The sequence below is a fragment of the Enhydra lutris genome, unplaced genomic scaffold (assembly GCF_002288905.1).
Source record: "Enhydra lutris kenyoni isolate GAN:26980312 unplaced genomic scaffold, ASM228890v2 scaffoldscaffold36, whole genome shotgun sequence".
NCBI lineage: Eukaryota > Metazoa > Chordata > Mammalia > Carnivora > Mustelidae > Enhydra > Enhydra lutris.
This window is the reverse complement of record NW_019154120.1, coordinates 2,578,724-2,593,659: the sequence shown is the minus strand read 5'-3', so window position 1 is coordinate 2,593,659 and position 14,936 is coordinate 2,578,724. Positions and strand designations below refer to the sequence as shown.

Genomic DNA, 14,936 nt, shown 5'->3' with positions numbered 1-14,936 from the left:
CTCACGGTTCCGCGGAGGTCAGCGCGGGTCAGCGGAAACCACAGACGCACACACGTGCAAGTGGACACTGTAACCCGCCCTCCGCCCACGGCCCTGGCTGCGGAGTGTGGGCCCGGCCCTGCCCAGAAGCGCGCGTGCGGCTGGGCCCGGGACGGCCGCGCCGCTGCCCGCTGCAGTTACATGGACTCCGGGAACACGGGCAGGCACACCGAGGCCCGGGCACATCAGGGACCCCGGCTCTGACCCGCCCCTCCCCCCAGCAAGCTCCTTCTCACCACCTGGGCCGGGTCGAACGGCACCTTTCTTGCTTTCCTGACGGCTGTCCCAGCGGGTGACGTCGGCTGGACACACGCTGGGACGGCTGCCCGGCTCAGCCCAGGGCCGAGGGGGACCACAGCACTCCCGCTCCCCACTCGTGCTGTCCGTCGGGACTAAGGGGTGACCACTGCCCGCCCGCCCCACTCCGGCCGTCCGGACTGCGAGGGGGGGGGACCCAGAGTGACCTCGGGCCGCCCGCCCTCTCATGCCGGCCGTCGGCACTGAGGAGGGACCGCGAGTGACCACGGCCGCCCGCTCCAACAGGGACCGGGGGAGACTCAGGGCACGCGCGGCCCCCCCGCCCCCCGCACGCCCGCCGTCGGGGACAGCGGCCGCCAGGTGACCGCGGCCCGCTCGCCCTCGGTCCACACCAGGCCCGAACGGCGGAACGCGCATGCGCACGGCGCCCCTCCCCGCCCCCACCCCGCGCCCGCGCCCGCGCCCAACGCCCCTAACGCGGCCCGCCCGGCCATGGAACCCGCCGAAGTTGGCGCGGTTCTAGCTCCCCCGTTCGCGCGGTCCGGCGCCTTCCCCCCGTGAGGCCCGCGGGCGCTCGGACCCGGCTCGGCGGCCGCCCGCCCGGGCCGCTCCGCCCGCCTCCGCCACTCGGCCGGGCGCGCGCCGCGCCCCCGCGGCCGGTCCCCGCGCGTGCGCGCTCCGCCGAGTGTATGTGTGTGAGTGTGTGTGCGGCCGAGGGGTGGTCCGCCGCCGCCGCCGACGATGCCGCGGGGCCGCCCCCCGAAGCCCAAGGAGAGCAAGGCGCGCGGCGACACCGGTAAGCGGCTCCGGCCCGGCCGGCCGCGCTGTGCCGCTCCGCGCGAATATAGTCCCCGGATGCGGCGCGGAGGGCGCCGGGAACGGGCCGGCCGGGGGCGGCGGGCCGGGGGCGGGCAGCGGGGCCCGGGCCGGGGTCGGGGCGGGGGCCGCCGCCGCCGCGCCCCACCGCCGTCCCCGCCGCCGCCGCCGCCGCCCGACTGGCGGCCGCAGGGCGCGGGCGGAATGATACCGGCGCGGCGCGGCGGCCCCTCCGCCGGGCTGGGCCTACTTTCCTGGGCCGGGCGGGCGGCGGCGGCGGGGCCGGGGGCGAGGTGCGCGCCGCCGCCCTCCGCCCTCCTCCCCGCCGCCCCCCTCCCTCGCTCCCCTCCGTCGGCCGCCCCCCTCCGTCCTGCGCCCGCCCGCCCGCCCGCAGGGAGCCGGCCTCCCGGGCCCGCCCGCCCGGCCCGGCGCTCCCCGGCGGCGGGAGGCCTTCCTGAGGGAGGCGGCCTTCCTGAGGGAGGCGCCCTCCCCGGGGCGGGTCTCGGGGCGGCCGGGCAGGGCCGGATCGGGCCGGCGTCTCCGGGGCCCCGCGTGGCACGGGCGGGCGGGCGGGCGGCGGGGTCCTCCCCACAGGCGGGCCGCGGGAGAGGCGACCGGCTCGGCCTGGTCGCCCCGGACTGCCGAGTGCGCGCTCGCGGCGCGGCCCCGCCGGGGAGGCCCGGGAAGGGTCCGGGAAGGGTCCGGGGCGGGCCCGGGGCGCGCGGGCCGGCGGGGGCGGGGTCCCGGGGGCCGAGACCGGGGGACCGCAGCGCTGGCAGAGGCGGCTGCGTGGGGGCCGGGCCGGGGCGCGTGGACTCCCGGTCCTCGTCCCCTCGCCGGCCGGTGACGCAGCTCTGGGACCCCGGGCCCCTTCCCGGGAGCGGTCGGTGGACCCACGGGCGCCGGCCTGCGGCCCCTGCGCTGCTCTTCGCGACGGAGAAGGGTCCCTTGCGGGAGCGGCGGATCGGAGCGGGCCTCGCCGCGTGGAGCAGGAGGGCGGCGCGGACGAGCGAGTGGCGTGGACTGGCCGGAGGACGGACCGGCCGGACCCCATGCCCGAGGCCCTCCAGGTCGGCCGCGGACCGGACACGCGGTCACGGACGTGTCGGCATCCACGGGAATTTCGGAGGACGCGGCGCCCTCGCCGGGCTGTGCGGGAGCCGGGGCGGCGGCGGGAGCGGTGCGGGCCGGCCGGGTCCTGCGGGACGGGAGCCCCGCGTCGGATGCGTGGCTGTGGCGTGCAGGCGGGTCCTGAGGGCCGCGCTCTGCTCTCGCTGGCCTCGTTCCGTTCAGTCCTTTATGGCCGAAAACAGCAGGTGCGGGGCGTCGCGGCGGCCCGCGGGGAAGGCGCCTCCACCCAAGGCCGGGACACAGCCCCCGTCCCTACCAGCTTCCCAAGTGGCCTCAGTGTCCACCTGGGTTTGTCCAGCCCTAAAGGTACAAGTAGTCCCCGTCCGAGTCCTCCAGACCGTTCACAGCGACTCTTGCAGCTTCTGCCTCGAAGCCACGTTTCCCGTGGCCTCCCCTTTCCAGGTCTGTGGGTGGACTTGCTGGCGCCTCGCCCTGCCCTAGGCCATCAGCCTGGGGGGGCTCTTTACGGTGCAGATGAAATGGCCACACCCTGATTAAATCTCTTCAAAGGCTGGCTCATTCCTTAAGGTAAAATCCACATTCCTGCGGGATCCTAATTGATCCTGCCTGCGGAGGGCTCAGGGTCCTGTTCTCGGCCTGGCAGTGGAGGCCTGTGCCCTGACCTTCCTGAGAGTCCGCCTGCCCTTGCTCGGCCTTAGGCCTGGTGCTCCAGCTCCCAGCAGAGGCCTCCCGCAGACATGTCTGAGAGGAAGGTCGCACACCAGCCGTCCTTGGCCACAGTGGTTCTCACCGGTGGTTCCTGGAGACACTCGGAGGGCTGTGCCCACCACACATTTTCATAGCGATACTGTCCAGTTATTTCACTCACTTTCCCTGGGCGCTGATGGTACGAGTCGGCTACAGTTGCTCACGCCTCTGCTGGAATGCAGGCGGCCGTGGCCCGCGCTGTGGGAAGCTGTGGTGTTCTCCTGCATTTCATTCGAAAACAACATGCTGAACGTACTCCAAGTAAGATAATTTGCAGGAAAATAAAACACGACATAGAGCAACGGAGGGAATGCAGAGGCAGACATGAGGACTCCGGACATTAAAAAAGATTTGTAAAAGAGAAAACTCTTCTTAATCACCTTTTTGGAGAATATATTTCTCATAAAAGTGTGTATATAATAGGGTTGTTTTTAAGTGAATAAATATTTTAAAAAGTGCTCAGTTTTAATTTTAATTTCTAGTAGGGCAAATGACGATATAATGTGTATAAATTTAGGGTCTTTGGGGTCCTCAGTAATATTTAAAAATGTACAAACACCCTGAGATCAAAATGTTTGAGGACCGTTGCTCTGTCAGTTGACTGTCTTAATAATGTTTCTCATTATCTGAAATGCTTTTGTTTTCTGTTCCCATTATGGATTTTATTCTTAAGAGAAACCTGGAAGGTTGGTGGGGCTTTTTACAGATGGGGAACAGAGGTCAGAGAGGCTTGAGTGGAGTGGAAGGTCCACTCAGCTAGTGTCAGAGTTGGGATTTGACTCTGAAGTGTGTGTTGCATTATTTTTTCTTGTTGAATATAAGTCCTACACTGAATCACTAAATTTCTTCAACACATATGCAAAAGAACTTCCTGTGATGGGCAGGCCCTGCTCGGGGCTGGATGGCAGAGCTCAGCTCCCGAGAGCAGGGTCCCTGCCTAGGCTCTTGAGGGCCATGTGTGTCCTGTGATGGTGGGAGCACTGTTGGTGGCGACAGGAGCAGACACTCGAGGTCTAGAGTTCCCAGAGGGAAGGATGGCAGAATGGAAACCTCAAGAAGACATTAGGAGTAGGCCCACTAAACAACGTTTCAGCTTAGGGCATACGTACAGTAGTCCCCCCTCATACCTGTGGTTTCCGCTCCCTGCGGTTGGAAGCAGGTGGGCCTCTTCTGACCTGTTACCAGAAGGTTGTGGTAGACGAATGCTGGGTCACGGTGTCTCGCTTGATGTTGCAAGAGGAAGGGTGAGTGCCGCCTGGTAAGAGATGTAGAGGGAGAGAGACCACATTCACTGGGCTTCCACAGCAAACCGTGGAGTTGCTTGTTCTATTACTGTTAATCTCTCACTGTGCCTGATTTCCGAGTTAGAGTCAGTGAGAGGTACGTCTGTGTGGGAGAAAACCATACAGCAAGGGTTCAGCACCCTGTGGTCTCAGGTACCGGCTGGGGGTCTGGCAGTATACGCCACCTGTGCCGGGGGTGGGGGGCAGTCCCGGAGTGAAGGAAGCCTCCTGTGGGCGTCCGTGAGGGTCGTGTTTATTGAATGAGCATTTGCTCGGTGCCCAGCACTGTCCTGGGGATGTAAAGATGAGTGAGATTGGACTTTTCTCTTTATGGTACTTATTTTAGTTTGTGCTAAGTCATGATGTGACCCTGATGGTCCTGTATGGCTTCCGTTTGTTTGTTCTAGTGCAGTGGTACAAAGTTTTCTCCCAAGCTCCCCTTTAGGTGGCCCCTGCTCAGTTGTTGTTCTCTGTTGGAGGAATATTTGTAATCCTTCATTTCTAGAGTGCTGAGACACACAGACCTTGAGTCAAATGAATAAACAAGTCCTCTCATGCTCAGATCAGTTTGGGCCATTTTGGCTGTGGATGACTTCAGGAACTCTACTTTCCTCGCCAAGGAGACTAGACCACTAGGATGAGCTAAGAGCAGCGGAATTCAGCATACATGGCTGCAGCAGACGCTCTTGGGTTTAAAGGTGATTTGGGCTTCGGCAGGACCAAGGCGAGGACAGTATCTGCTTAAAATAATAACTTCCTAATAGTATCGGGTATCCAGGGATGGAAAGACGTCTTCATAAAGGAGCGCCCTTCATTCTCCATCGTTGAACTTTCTAGGTAGGCAGAGACTAGACTTTGTAGTATTTTGAGGAAAGTGTGTTAGGTAATACATCCAATTTAAAGATTTTATGATCCTGGAATCAAGTAGTGAGTTAACAGGAGTTCAAAATCTTGGTCTTTCCCACAATGAAGCAAAAATATTTCCTTATAAGGATTTATTAAAAAAAATACTGGTCTTTGACACAAGTACAGCATGGGAAAACCATACGAAACCATAAATCTTTGTGAGATGAAGTCAATTCAGCAGTTTTTAAAATAATGCTGACCCTATATCAGGGTCTTTGTATTTTCTCTGTGTACAGACTGTGTCTCTGTGCTCAAGCAATTAGTGTTTTTCAAATTACTTTTTAGTCTTAGAGCTTATTACGTGCAATAACACGGCAAGGTCTCAAGTGGTGGTTTTCACTCTTGGCAAAACATGGAGTTACCTGGGGGAGCCTTTAGGGACCCCGACGAGCAGGACTTGAGTCCAGTCATGCCTGAGCCCGTGAGGCGGGACCCAGGTGTCGCTGATCTGCAGGCTCCCCGGGGGGGGGGTGTGCTGTGTGCTCAGGGCCGGACACCCCTGGTCTAGGGTCTAGACCAGCAAAGCAGGTCTGGTGGAAGCACGGGAGACGGAGGAGTTCAGAGATGGTCGACCCCGCCGAGGTGTCTTCCCCCGACATCTCAGCGGAGTTGGAAGCTCTGCTTTAGTGGATTAAAATGAACGCTTAATGCCATAAGCAGTGAGAGCGGACGGTGTGCTCTTACCACAGAAGAAAAACCTAATAGTTTGTGGGTCAGACAGCGCCAGCGAACTAGCGCGTCGGTTAGAGGCAGTAGGGACAGGTCGTGGCCAGGTCTGGGGACCCGGGAGAACTGCCGAGAGCTCTGCTTTGGTCCACAGGGGCACGTCCCGGCTCGGCTCCCTCTAACCGTGGCCACGGCTCCGGTTTTCCAAGAGAAGCCACACGTGTGCATTGTTTGGAAGCTTTTGTTATTGTATTGTGGTCATTATGTCAATTGACCGAAACATCAACAGGGAAAGCGCCCAGACTTTAATGCGCTTTGTGAGCGGCCGCACGCAGCCAGCGCCCAGGGCACCGCAGGCTCCGCACGTTCCTTCCGTCCTGCCGGGGCTGCCGCCTTCCCTGGTCTGCGCCGCTGTCCGCCTCTGACACCGCCGGGCGGTTGGGCTGTTCTCGAGCTACACGGGGTTCGCGGTATGACACTCGTGTCTGGCTTCCTTCGTTCTGTGTGTGTGGTTGGGGGGTTGCCGCCGTCATCACTTGGCAGAAACCGGTCCAGTTACGGGGTCGCATGTTGTTCCATTACATAACACGCGTCACTTTGTCCTTTCTCCTGCGACCACACAGCTTGTTTCCAGTCGGGCTGTCCACGTGCTGCTGTGAACTTCTGCGCATCTGGGTCACGACAGACGCGGCGGGACGGGTCTCCAGTGAGCCAGCAGCTTCTCCTCCCGCCTGCCGCGAGCGCCACCTTCGCTCTGCCCGGGAGTGTTGTAGCCTTTCTGGTGTGCGCAGTGGTACTTTGAGTTTTAACTTGCAGTTCTGTGCTAATAAAGACCTTACGTTTATTAGCCATTAGTTCTCTTCTGTGAGGCTGTTATTTAAGTCCTTTCTGGCTTTCCTACTGGGTTGAGTATCTTATTTTGAGTTAATAGACTTTCCTGTTCGTAGCAGTGTTAAGCTTGCGCAGAATCGAGCAGATAGTACCGAGTTCCCACATGCCCTGCATGCGCCTTATTCTCCCCCTCAAGCTGTCCCCTGTTATTAGCATCTGGTGTCAGTGTGATACACGTGTAACAACTCGTGAACCAATTCTGACACATTACTAGTTAATAAAAATAATAGTTTACACGAGGGTTTGTGGTTGCCATAGTTCTGCTTGCTCACATGTCGCACGGTTGGACTCATACAGTACGCAGCCTTTGTAGACTGCCTTCTCTCGCTAAGCAGTGTGCTTTTAAGGATCCCTCACATCTCTTCACGGCTTGCTAGCGGTTCTTTTATTGCTGAATGATGCTCCATTGTCTGGATGCTCCTGCGTTTGTTTGTTTACGTTCCGAAGGCTGTCTTGGTTGCTTCCAGTTTTGGGCAGTTATAACCTGTCGTACACATTTGTGTGCAGGTTTTTAGCTCCTTTGGGTCACTGTAGAGGACCACTGTGCTGGATGGTCTAGTGAGACTCTATTTGGCTTTGCAGGAAGTCACCGGACTCCTCCAAAGTGGTTGGGCCATTTTGTATTCTGCATTTTGCATTCATTTTGCATTTTGCAAATGCATTGCATTTGCACCAGTAATGAATGAGAGTTCCTGTTGCTCCACATCCGTTTCTGCTTTTGGTATTATTTTTACTGTTTTTTAATTTTAGTCTTTCTAATAGGGTTGCAGTGGTATTTCATTGTGTGAATTGCAGTTCCCTTATGAGATAGAATGCAAAGCCTCTGTTCGTATGCTTCCTTGCCATCTGTATATCTTTGGTGAAGAGCTTCTTTATATATACTGTGTATGAGTTCTTTGTACTTTCCTGTTCACTCTTTTAAGGATATCTTTTCGTGAAAGAAGTTCCTAATCTTAATATTGTCTAATTTATCAGTCCTTTCATGTTTAGTACTTTTGGGACCTGTGTAAGGAATGTTTGACAATTGTAAGATTATGAAGACCTTTTCCTGTATTTTCACCTAGAAGCTTTATTGTTTTACTTCTCACCTTTAGAGTGGTAATTCATCCTCTGCTGTCAAAGGGCATTTGCAATGCTGTTGTAAATGATGCTTCTGTGAGCATTTTTAAACCTGTGTTTTTGGTCCATCTGTGTACACATTTCTGCGGGACGCACCTGGGAGCGGAATTGCTGGGTTGACGGGGTCTGTGTGTGTTCAGCTTTGGTCAGTGCTGCCAAATGGTTTTTGAGCACCTGTCATGATTTTCCCTCTCTCTAGTGCGATGTGAGGTTTCCGGTTGTTCCACATCCTCATCTGTCCTTGTTTTTTCCTGTCTTTTTAATTTTAGCCCTCCTAGTAGATGTGCAGTTTACTTTTCTAAAAGAGTATTTTTCGTTTCCTATTTATCATACCTTGGATTTCTCACAACAACCCCGTAAGTAAGCAGGATGGAGATCAGCTTCCCCTTTGGCTGAAGAACCGAGCTGAGCAGCAGATACCTGCTTCGCAGAGCCCTTACTGAGCACTTAGCAGGACTGACATTCCTAACGCTCATGACTCCCAGCCCTGCTTCCATCACTGTCTCCCTAATCTGTGACCAGTAACCCATGTTTTAATCTATAGATACCCATTTTTTAAGATATGTACATTAAAAATAGTATGTACCGTGCATGCATACTTCATTGGAAATTGGGACAGAATCTTGGACTGGGCTCTCCACAATTTTCTGTGGCGTCCTGTAGTTCTACTTGATTGTCGCAGTGCTAACATATGTGGTACGTTTGTGGAGCTGAGAAACAGCATAATGGCAGCAAATACATCCACAAGAAATTACTCTATTTATACAGAAAATCAGTTTTTTGCATTGTCTAAGGGAAGCATTATTCTCAGCAGTACACTCCCTGATCATTCTCAAAAAGGCCCTGTTACTTTTAGACCTTGGTCCTTGAATTGTTTTAGCTAGATGCGGAGGCTGTAGGCACTGGAGGTATTATTTTGTTGTAATCTGAGCACACCATCGTTTTGTTAAGTTGGGATAATGCATGTGGTGTCTTAGTGTACACCCACCAGAGTCTAAAGTCTTTAGAAATAAAAATGTACAGGTACTAAAAGCAGATATTTGAAAGAGGATTGATACTTCTTTTAAAGATAGAGACAGTGTCATGCCTGAGAAAGCAGGCGTATTGAAGGCACATCTGTCTGGGTAAAGGGGAGCTTTGCTGTGGGAACACGAGCGACCTGAGCCTGGCAGGGACCGTTTAGTGAGTCTCTGACCAGGTATTACTCCTTAACTCTCTGTCAGGTAATATTTCATATCATTTATCATGAAGCCGGTATCAGTATTTCAGACTCTTAATTGTCTCACTGACACCACTTAATGGTTTAGACAAGCAGGGTACTTTGACCTGACTCCCACTTGTGACTGTATTTTATACTGAAAGACTAAACAGAGTTAGGCTTACAATTGACATAAAATACTGTTGGTAAAACCCACGTTCACTTGCTGTTTTTATAGTAGGCACAAGGTTGAGATTGGGGTCTCATCTCAGAAATCATGACCTTGAGAGGCATGGGAGCCTGATTAATTAGGAGAGAGTCTTAAACTGTGAGTTCAAGATTACTTCCAGTTCTGCCCTGGCTAATTGTGTGATTTTGACCAAGTGGCTAAGTTTTTTTGGGGTCTTAGTTTCCTTAGCTCTACAACCAGGGGATGGAGTGTAGAACTCACCTTTTCCCCCTTAGTAAGTTTTCTTCCTTCTTAACCTAACCTCTTTTGAATAGGTAATACATTATAATGCTTCAGAATTTAAAAAACATGGAACATGTGCCAGGCTTTGTGCAAGGCTTTGGAGATACAGTGACCAAGTAGAAAGATGTCAGGGGTGCAAGCGCTGCAGAGTTTGATCTGAAAAAGTCCAGCTGTGCTCAGACCTGAATGACCAGCATGGGACGAACAGGAGAAAACAGGAGGAAGGAGAAAAGAAGAAACAAGAAAAGAGTAGAAATAACACACACACACACACACACACACACACACACACACACACGAAAGTAAGGAGGAGAAGGTGTGGTAGCTGAAGTGGGGCCCTACTGGAAGTAGGGGCGACAGTTGTCAGACTTCTCGAAGGCCTGTTTGGTGACCTCAGAAAGCATCCTGATGTCAGAATGAAAAGCTGAGAAAATCCCTCCATGGTTAGCTGGGCTCTCGGGGACAAGATCTTGGAAGACGGGGATGCTGGGATGGCTCAGTGGGTTAAGGTCTGCCTTCGGCTCAGGTCATGATCCCCGGGTCCTGGGGTCCAGTTCCTTATCAGGCTCCCTGCTCAGCGGGGAGTCTGCTTCTCCCTCTGCCCTTCCCCCTCCCCCTGCTCATGCTTATGGGCTCTCTTTCTCTCAAATAAATAAATACACTCTTTAGATGGGCCTGTTGAGAGAAGTAGAGATTTCAACTACTTTTTGGAAGATTTTTATTCAAAACAAAAATAAAAACAGATAAAAAGTTTGGGAGTTAGTTTAGAAACTGAAACTGGTGTATCCCATTTTAATATTAAAAATGCCTCTGCAGGATTTACGGATGGCCGAGATCTTCAGTGCATAGTGCTTGAGGATTCAAGTTGGGAGATGCAAATTGGGGTCGAATCAGTGGAATGCTGTAACAGCAGTTTGCTGAACCATCACGTATCACGGAGAGGCATTTAGTGTTAAGAGATCCACTGGGCAGGGCGCCTGGCTGGCTCAGTCCGTGGAGCGGGTGACTCGATCTTGGGGTTTTGAGTTCGAGCCCCACATCGGGTATAGCGATCACTTAAAATCTTAAAAAAAAAAAAAAAGATCAGTTTAGCTCTTCAGATGGGAGGTAAGGACAGACCTTTGCCAGGAAGGTTTAGCTGACTGGGCTGATTGCTGTGTCGGTCTTGGGAGAAGAGCAGTTTGTGGACTTGTCCAGACCCCATCACGGGCCAGGCCTGAATGACGCTGTGACGGAGTGTGGCTGTGGAGGGCCGGCCAGGCCATCGGAGGCGAGGGAGAGTGTTAAGGAGGCGGCTGCTCTCCTGAGCCTCTGGTGGGCTCTTGTCGCAGAAGCTCCGGAAGCATTCTCTTATTTAATCTGCAAGCTCGGAGGTCGGCTTTATTATCTGGGGGGCTGGTTGATAAGTGGTTATTCTTATATACGATCGAGAACATCTATGTAAAGAGCTGAATTGATGTTGAAACGAGTCTTCACATTTTTCAAGGAAAACAGCTGCTCAGACAGTTTCTGGTTTTTGCCACTGGTTCGTGTTTACGTTCGGTAGTGAGTCCGAGTTCTTGGTTCGGGAAGGGTGAGGGGTCGAAGGGAATGTGGTCGTGCGAGTGTGCATGTGTGTGTGTATGTGTGTGTGTGTGTGTGTGTGCGCGTGTGTGTGTAAGGTGGCTGTCTGGGTAAACCAGCTGGAATCCGCCGCGGGGTCGCCCTGCCTGCCTGAAATCTCACAGGGACCCCGGCGGGGTGCGGGGGCAGAATTCTGTCCCCGGTGAGCGCGGAGATCTGAGCGCTGCGGAGTGCACGTGGCTCTGTGCTTCTGTCATGTGTGGGGGCTGCAGACACTACCTGTGCTGATTTGGGGACACGAGGGATACGTGGGGCTGGAGTCCCCCAGGAAGCCCCTCTGCTGGCGGCCTCCAGGGGGCTGACCGCTAAGAGGCTGCCCTTCGTGCGGCCGTGCCTTCCTGCCATCCCTGGCCCCGCAGGACGTCTGGTGGCCTCTGCGGCTGCGGAGTTTTCACGCGGCCCGGCCGCCCCCGCGGCGGGCAAACGTGTGGACGGGGAGTGTTTGCATGAAGTTTTCACAGGGCTCGTGGGCCTCCCGAAGCATGTCCTCAGGATCTGTCAATTTCCTAGACCTCTTTCTGGAAAACACATACTTTGCGGACCAGACATTTGAATGAGCTTGAAGACGTGATAGGCAGAGGGGTTAAGGCCTAGGCACTACCCAGAGAGGCAGTGAAGTGTGGATGAGGGAGCCCGGCTCCCCCTGGAGAGACGGACGCTTCCCCAGTGCGGGCCGGGGCCGGGGACAGAGTGGGCTCCCGCTGTGCCGGTCGGGAGATGCTGTGCATTTTAAAATTACGCTCAGTGTGGAAACTGAAGCATGCTTTCCCCTCCAGTTATGCCTTAATTGGAATTTGCATTGTTTTAAGTTTGTCTTTGAACCAAATTAATATTGTGTTATCGCTGGGGGAGGGGACTTAGTGAAAATGGGATTTTATTATGTTTTGAGCTTTGTTATACAGGGAAATCTTGCTTCTTAAAATAAAAATCTTCTCTGGAAAAATCTTAATTCATAAAGCAAAACAATGTTGTTTTCAGTTTTAAATGTGTAGTTTCTTATCTCTTAGGGTTTTATCTATTAATTGCAGTTAATTACATCCTTTCTCATTTCGGGATAACTTTAAGCAGTTTCAACATAAGAAACTGTGAACATTGTTTCATTCTACTTCCTGAAATAGCCTTTTAATTTTGCTTTTTTTTTTTTTTTGTAAAGATTTTATTTATTTATTAGACAGAGATCACAAATAGGCAGAGATGTAGGCAGAGAGAGAGGGGGGAAGCAGACTCCCTGTTGAGCGGAGATCCCAATGGGGGGGCTTGATCCCAGGACCCTGAGATCATGACCTGACCTGAAGGCAGAGGCTTAACCCACTGAGCCACACAGGCACCCCTTAATTTTGCTTTCTTGTGAGGAGCTCTCTCATGACTTCATTCAGCCATTAGGTGGAAACACTCACTAGAGTTTTAAAACACAATTTTCAACACATATTTTACTTGAACATTCCCAATGTCTAAACTATTTCTTTCCATAGTATAAACTTTCCCAAAGGGAATAATATATCAACTGACGTGGTCCCAACAATCATTTTATTTGGGCCCAGAGAGTGTGAACCATTTTGTTACTAATTGAACTAAAGTAGAAATTTTGAATACATGGTCTTTGAACATAATGTGGATATAGTGACGAGTAAATACAACAGGAGTTCCGTGGTGGCCCATTCTGTTTCTGGATGAAGTTGTTCTGTTGAATTATATTAGTGTTTCTGGAAACTGTAATCTGCTTTACTCAAGGGTCTGCTGGAAGAATTTCTGAAGGTGTCGCCCGCCTTCTCCATGGCGCTCTCTACTCCCACCTCCTCTGTGGCCGCCGCCGCCTCCCATCTGGAGGCTTCCTCAGTTCTTGCTTGTGCACATGCCGTTGTAGGGGTGGGGGCTTCTGGGCCAAGCTGGGCTGCAGGTTGTTTTCTCAAAGGAGGGACTTAAAGGTCGTTGAAAATCGGGAATGCCGGTGTTTACCACCTGGACTTATGAGAAACAAGAGACTCTGGAGCTTACTTGAGTCTTAAAATCAGCCCTACTTTACTTCCAGATTTCCAGATTTCAATACTTTTGAGTCAGATTTGATACAAAGAATCATATGTAATGTATTTCAAGTTTTTGTATCATTATTATGTGTTTTATATATTTGTACCTACGTTGTGAGACTTGGAGTCTATTATTTTAAAGAATTGTGGAGGTTTAGGACGTCTTTATTTTCTGAGATTCCTGACAAATCTTTGTGAGTAGTACATATTTTTATTTGAAAATACTTTTGTGTTTATAGCCGTTGACCTACGTGGGTCCGTAGAAGCACGTCATGAAGCCTAGGGATTGTCCAAAGCGCTGTGGACAAAGGTGTTCCTAAACCCTGGCCATGTGGCAGAACTGAAGTTTTTCCTCTCTGACTTAATCTCGCTCTGCAGCAGTCTTCAGAGGTAGATTGAATTAGTGAATTAGCTTTTATGCTTCTACTCGAGTTTTGTTTGCTGAGAGACTTGAGATCATCCGTGTGGGCTACTGATGGACTTAGAGACGAAATGCCTCTGGGATTTCCAGTGACTTTGAAGCCGTATGAAGCATGAAGGCAAGGATAAGAGACGTCATGGCTGTTGCGTGTCTTTGGGTGGATGTCAACTCAGTAGTTTAGTTTCAGGTTCTAACGACCCTACCAGCAGAGGCTTACAGTCCTGCTGTCCTGTGCCTCAGTCTTCCGAGCATTCCTTGTGTCTGCCCTAAAATCATGTCCTTTCGAAAACCCGAAGACACCATTAATTTCTTCAAAATTCTCCCGTTAATTTCTGACGTAGTTTGGCTTCTAAATAATAACCACGTAATTTAGTTTTATTTATGTGATGAGAATAACAACTGGTATTTATTGTCTATACTTATGCAATTTTATAGATGGAGTTTTAACATTGAACGCGGAGAACACTAATTATGCCTATCAAGTTCCAAACTTCCATAAGTGTGAAATCTGTCTGCTATCTTTTCCAAAAGAGTCCCAGTTTCAACGCCACATGAGGGATCACGAGCGAAATGACAAGGTATGTATTCTCAAGAGGGTTGTCAGAAATGTGAGCGTTGAAACTGGAGGTATTGTAACAATTGGCATGCCAAATGCAAGGTTTTCTTGTAACTTAGATCCCTAAATTATAGGGCATTTTATCTTCACGAACACCTACCTCGACGTTCCGTGCTTAGTTGTAGACGCAGTCCTAAGCCTTCACTGGTTGGTGAGGTGACGCGGGAGCTGGTCCAGCGCATCTGTGTGTCAGAGTTCTGAGTCCGGGGACAGAGAAGTCATCTCAAAGCAGGACTTGGAGTGGGGTCGGTTCCTGAGTGGCTGTGCGGAACCGGTGCATCTTGATGTGTTTTTCTCCAACAGGGCGTGTTATCTCCAAGTGGGCTTGCTTTACGGTGGTTTTCCTGGGATTTTCCATTGCATTTCCACAGGGAGTAACACTTCAGAGACTGGAATCCTTTTTGGCAGGGGCCCTTGTGGACTCAGTTAAGAGTATTAGTGTCTTAATGGAATGATGTGCCTGCCAGATAGAAAATGGCAGTTAAAACGACCATTAAAAAATGACCGTTGATTTCCCCTCGGTTTGGAGCACGTAGGTCAGGACAACGCCAGCGACCTCTTCTCTAGGGAACAGGACATGACTAACTGGCTTTGTTTTCAGTGCGACTGTGAACTAGAATATATGATAACACGTACTGTTGCTAGTACCGGTATCAGCTGTATTACGCTCCAAAGTTGAAAATCTGAAAATACTGACTCTCTTGGGCCTTGATATTCAGAGAGAAATACCAGTGATTATCTTTCTACAAGGAAGTGGCAGAATGC

The 14,936-nt window shown here is 52.4% G+C and overlaps 1 protein-coding gene across 4 annotated transcripts in view; it reads left to right on the top strand.

Annotated features, from left to right (window-relative positions):
* Positions 1-1,061: 1,061 nt before the first annotated feature.
* The window catches only part of LOC111154310 (zinc finger protein 236), a 103,895-nt gene continuing 90,020 nt past the window's right edge, over positions 1,062-14,936 (top strand). Inside the window, exons 1-2 of one of the 4 annotated variants that reach the window (XM_022513825.1) lie at positions 1,062-1,093; positions 13,991-14,133. In XM_022513825.1, coding sequence (XP_022369533.1) covers positions 14,107-14,133 — 27 coding nt within the window. In that variant the 5' untranslated portion in view covers positions 1,062-1,093; positions 13,991-14,106. Of the gene's footprint in view, positions 1,094-12,435; positions 14,134-14,936 lie in introns of those variants that run through there. The other 3 variants (XM_022513824.1, XM_022513823.1, XM_022513822.1) reach the window with 3 other exon arrangements.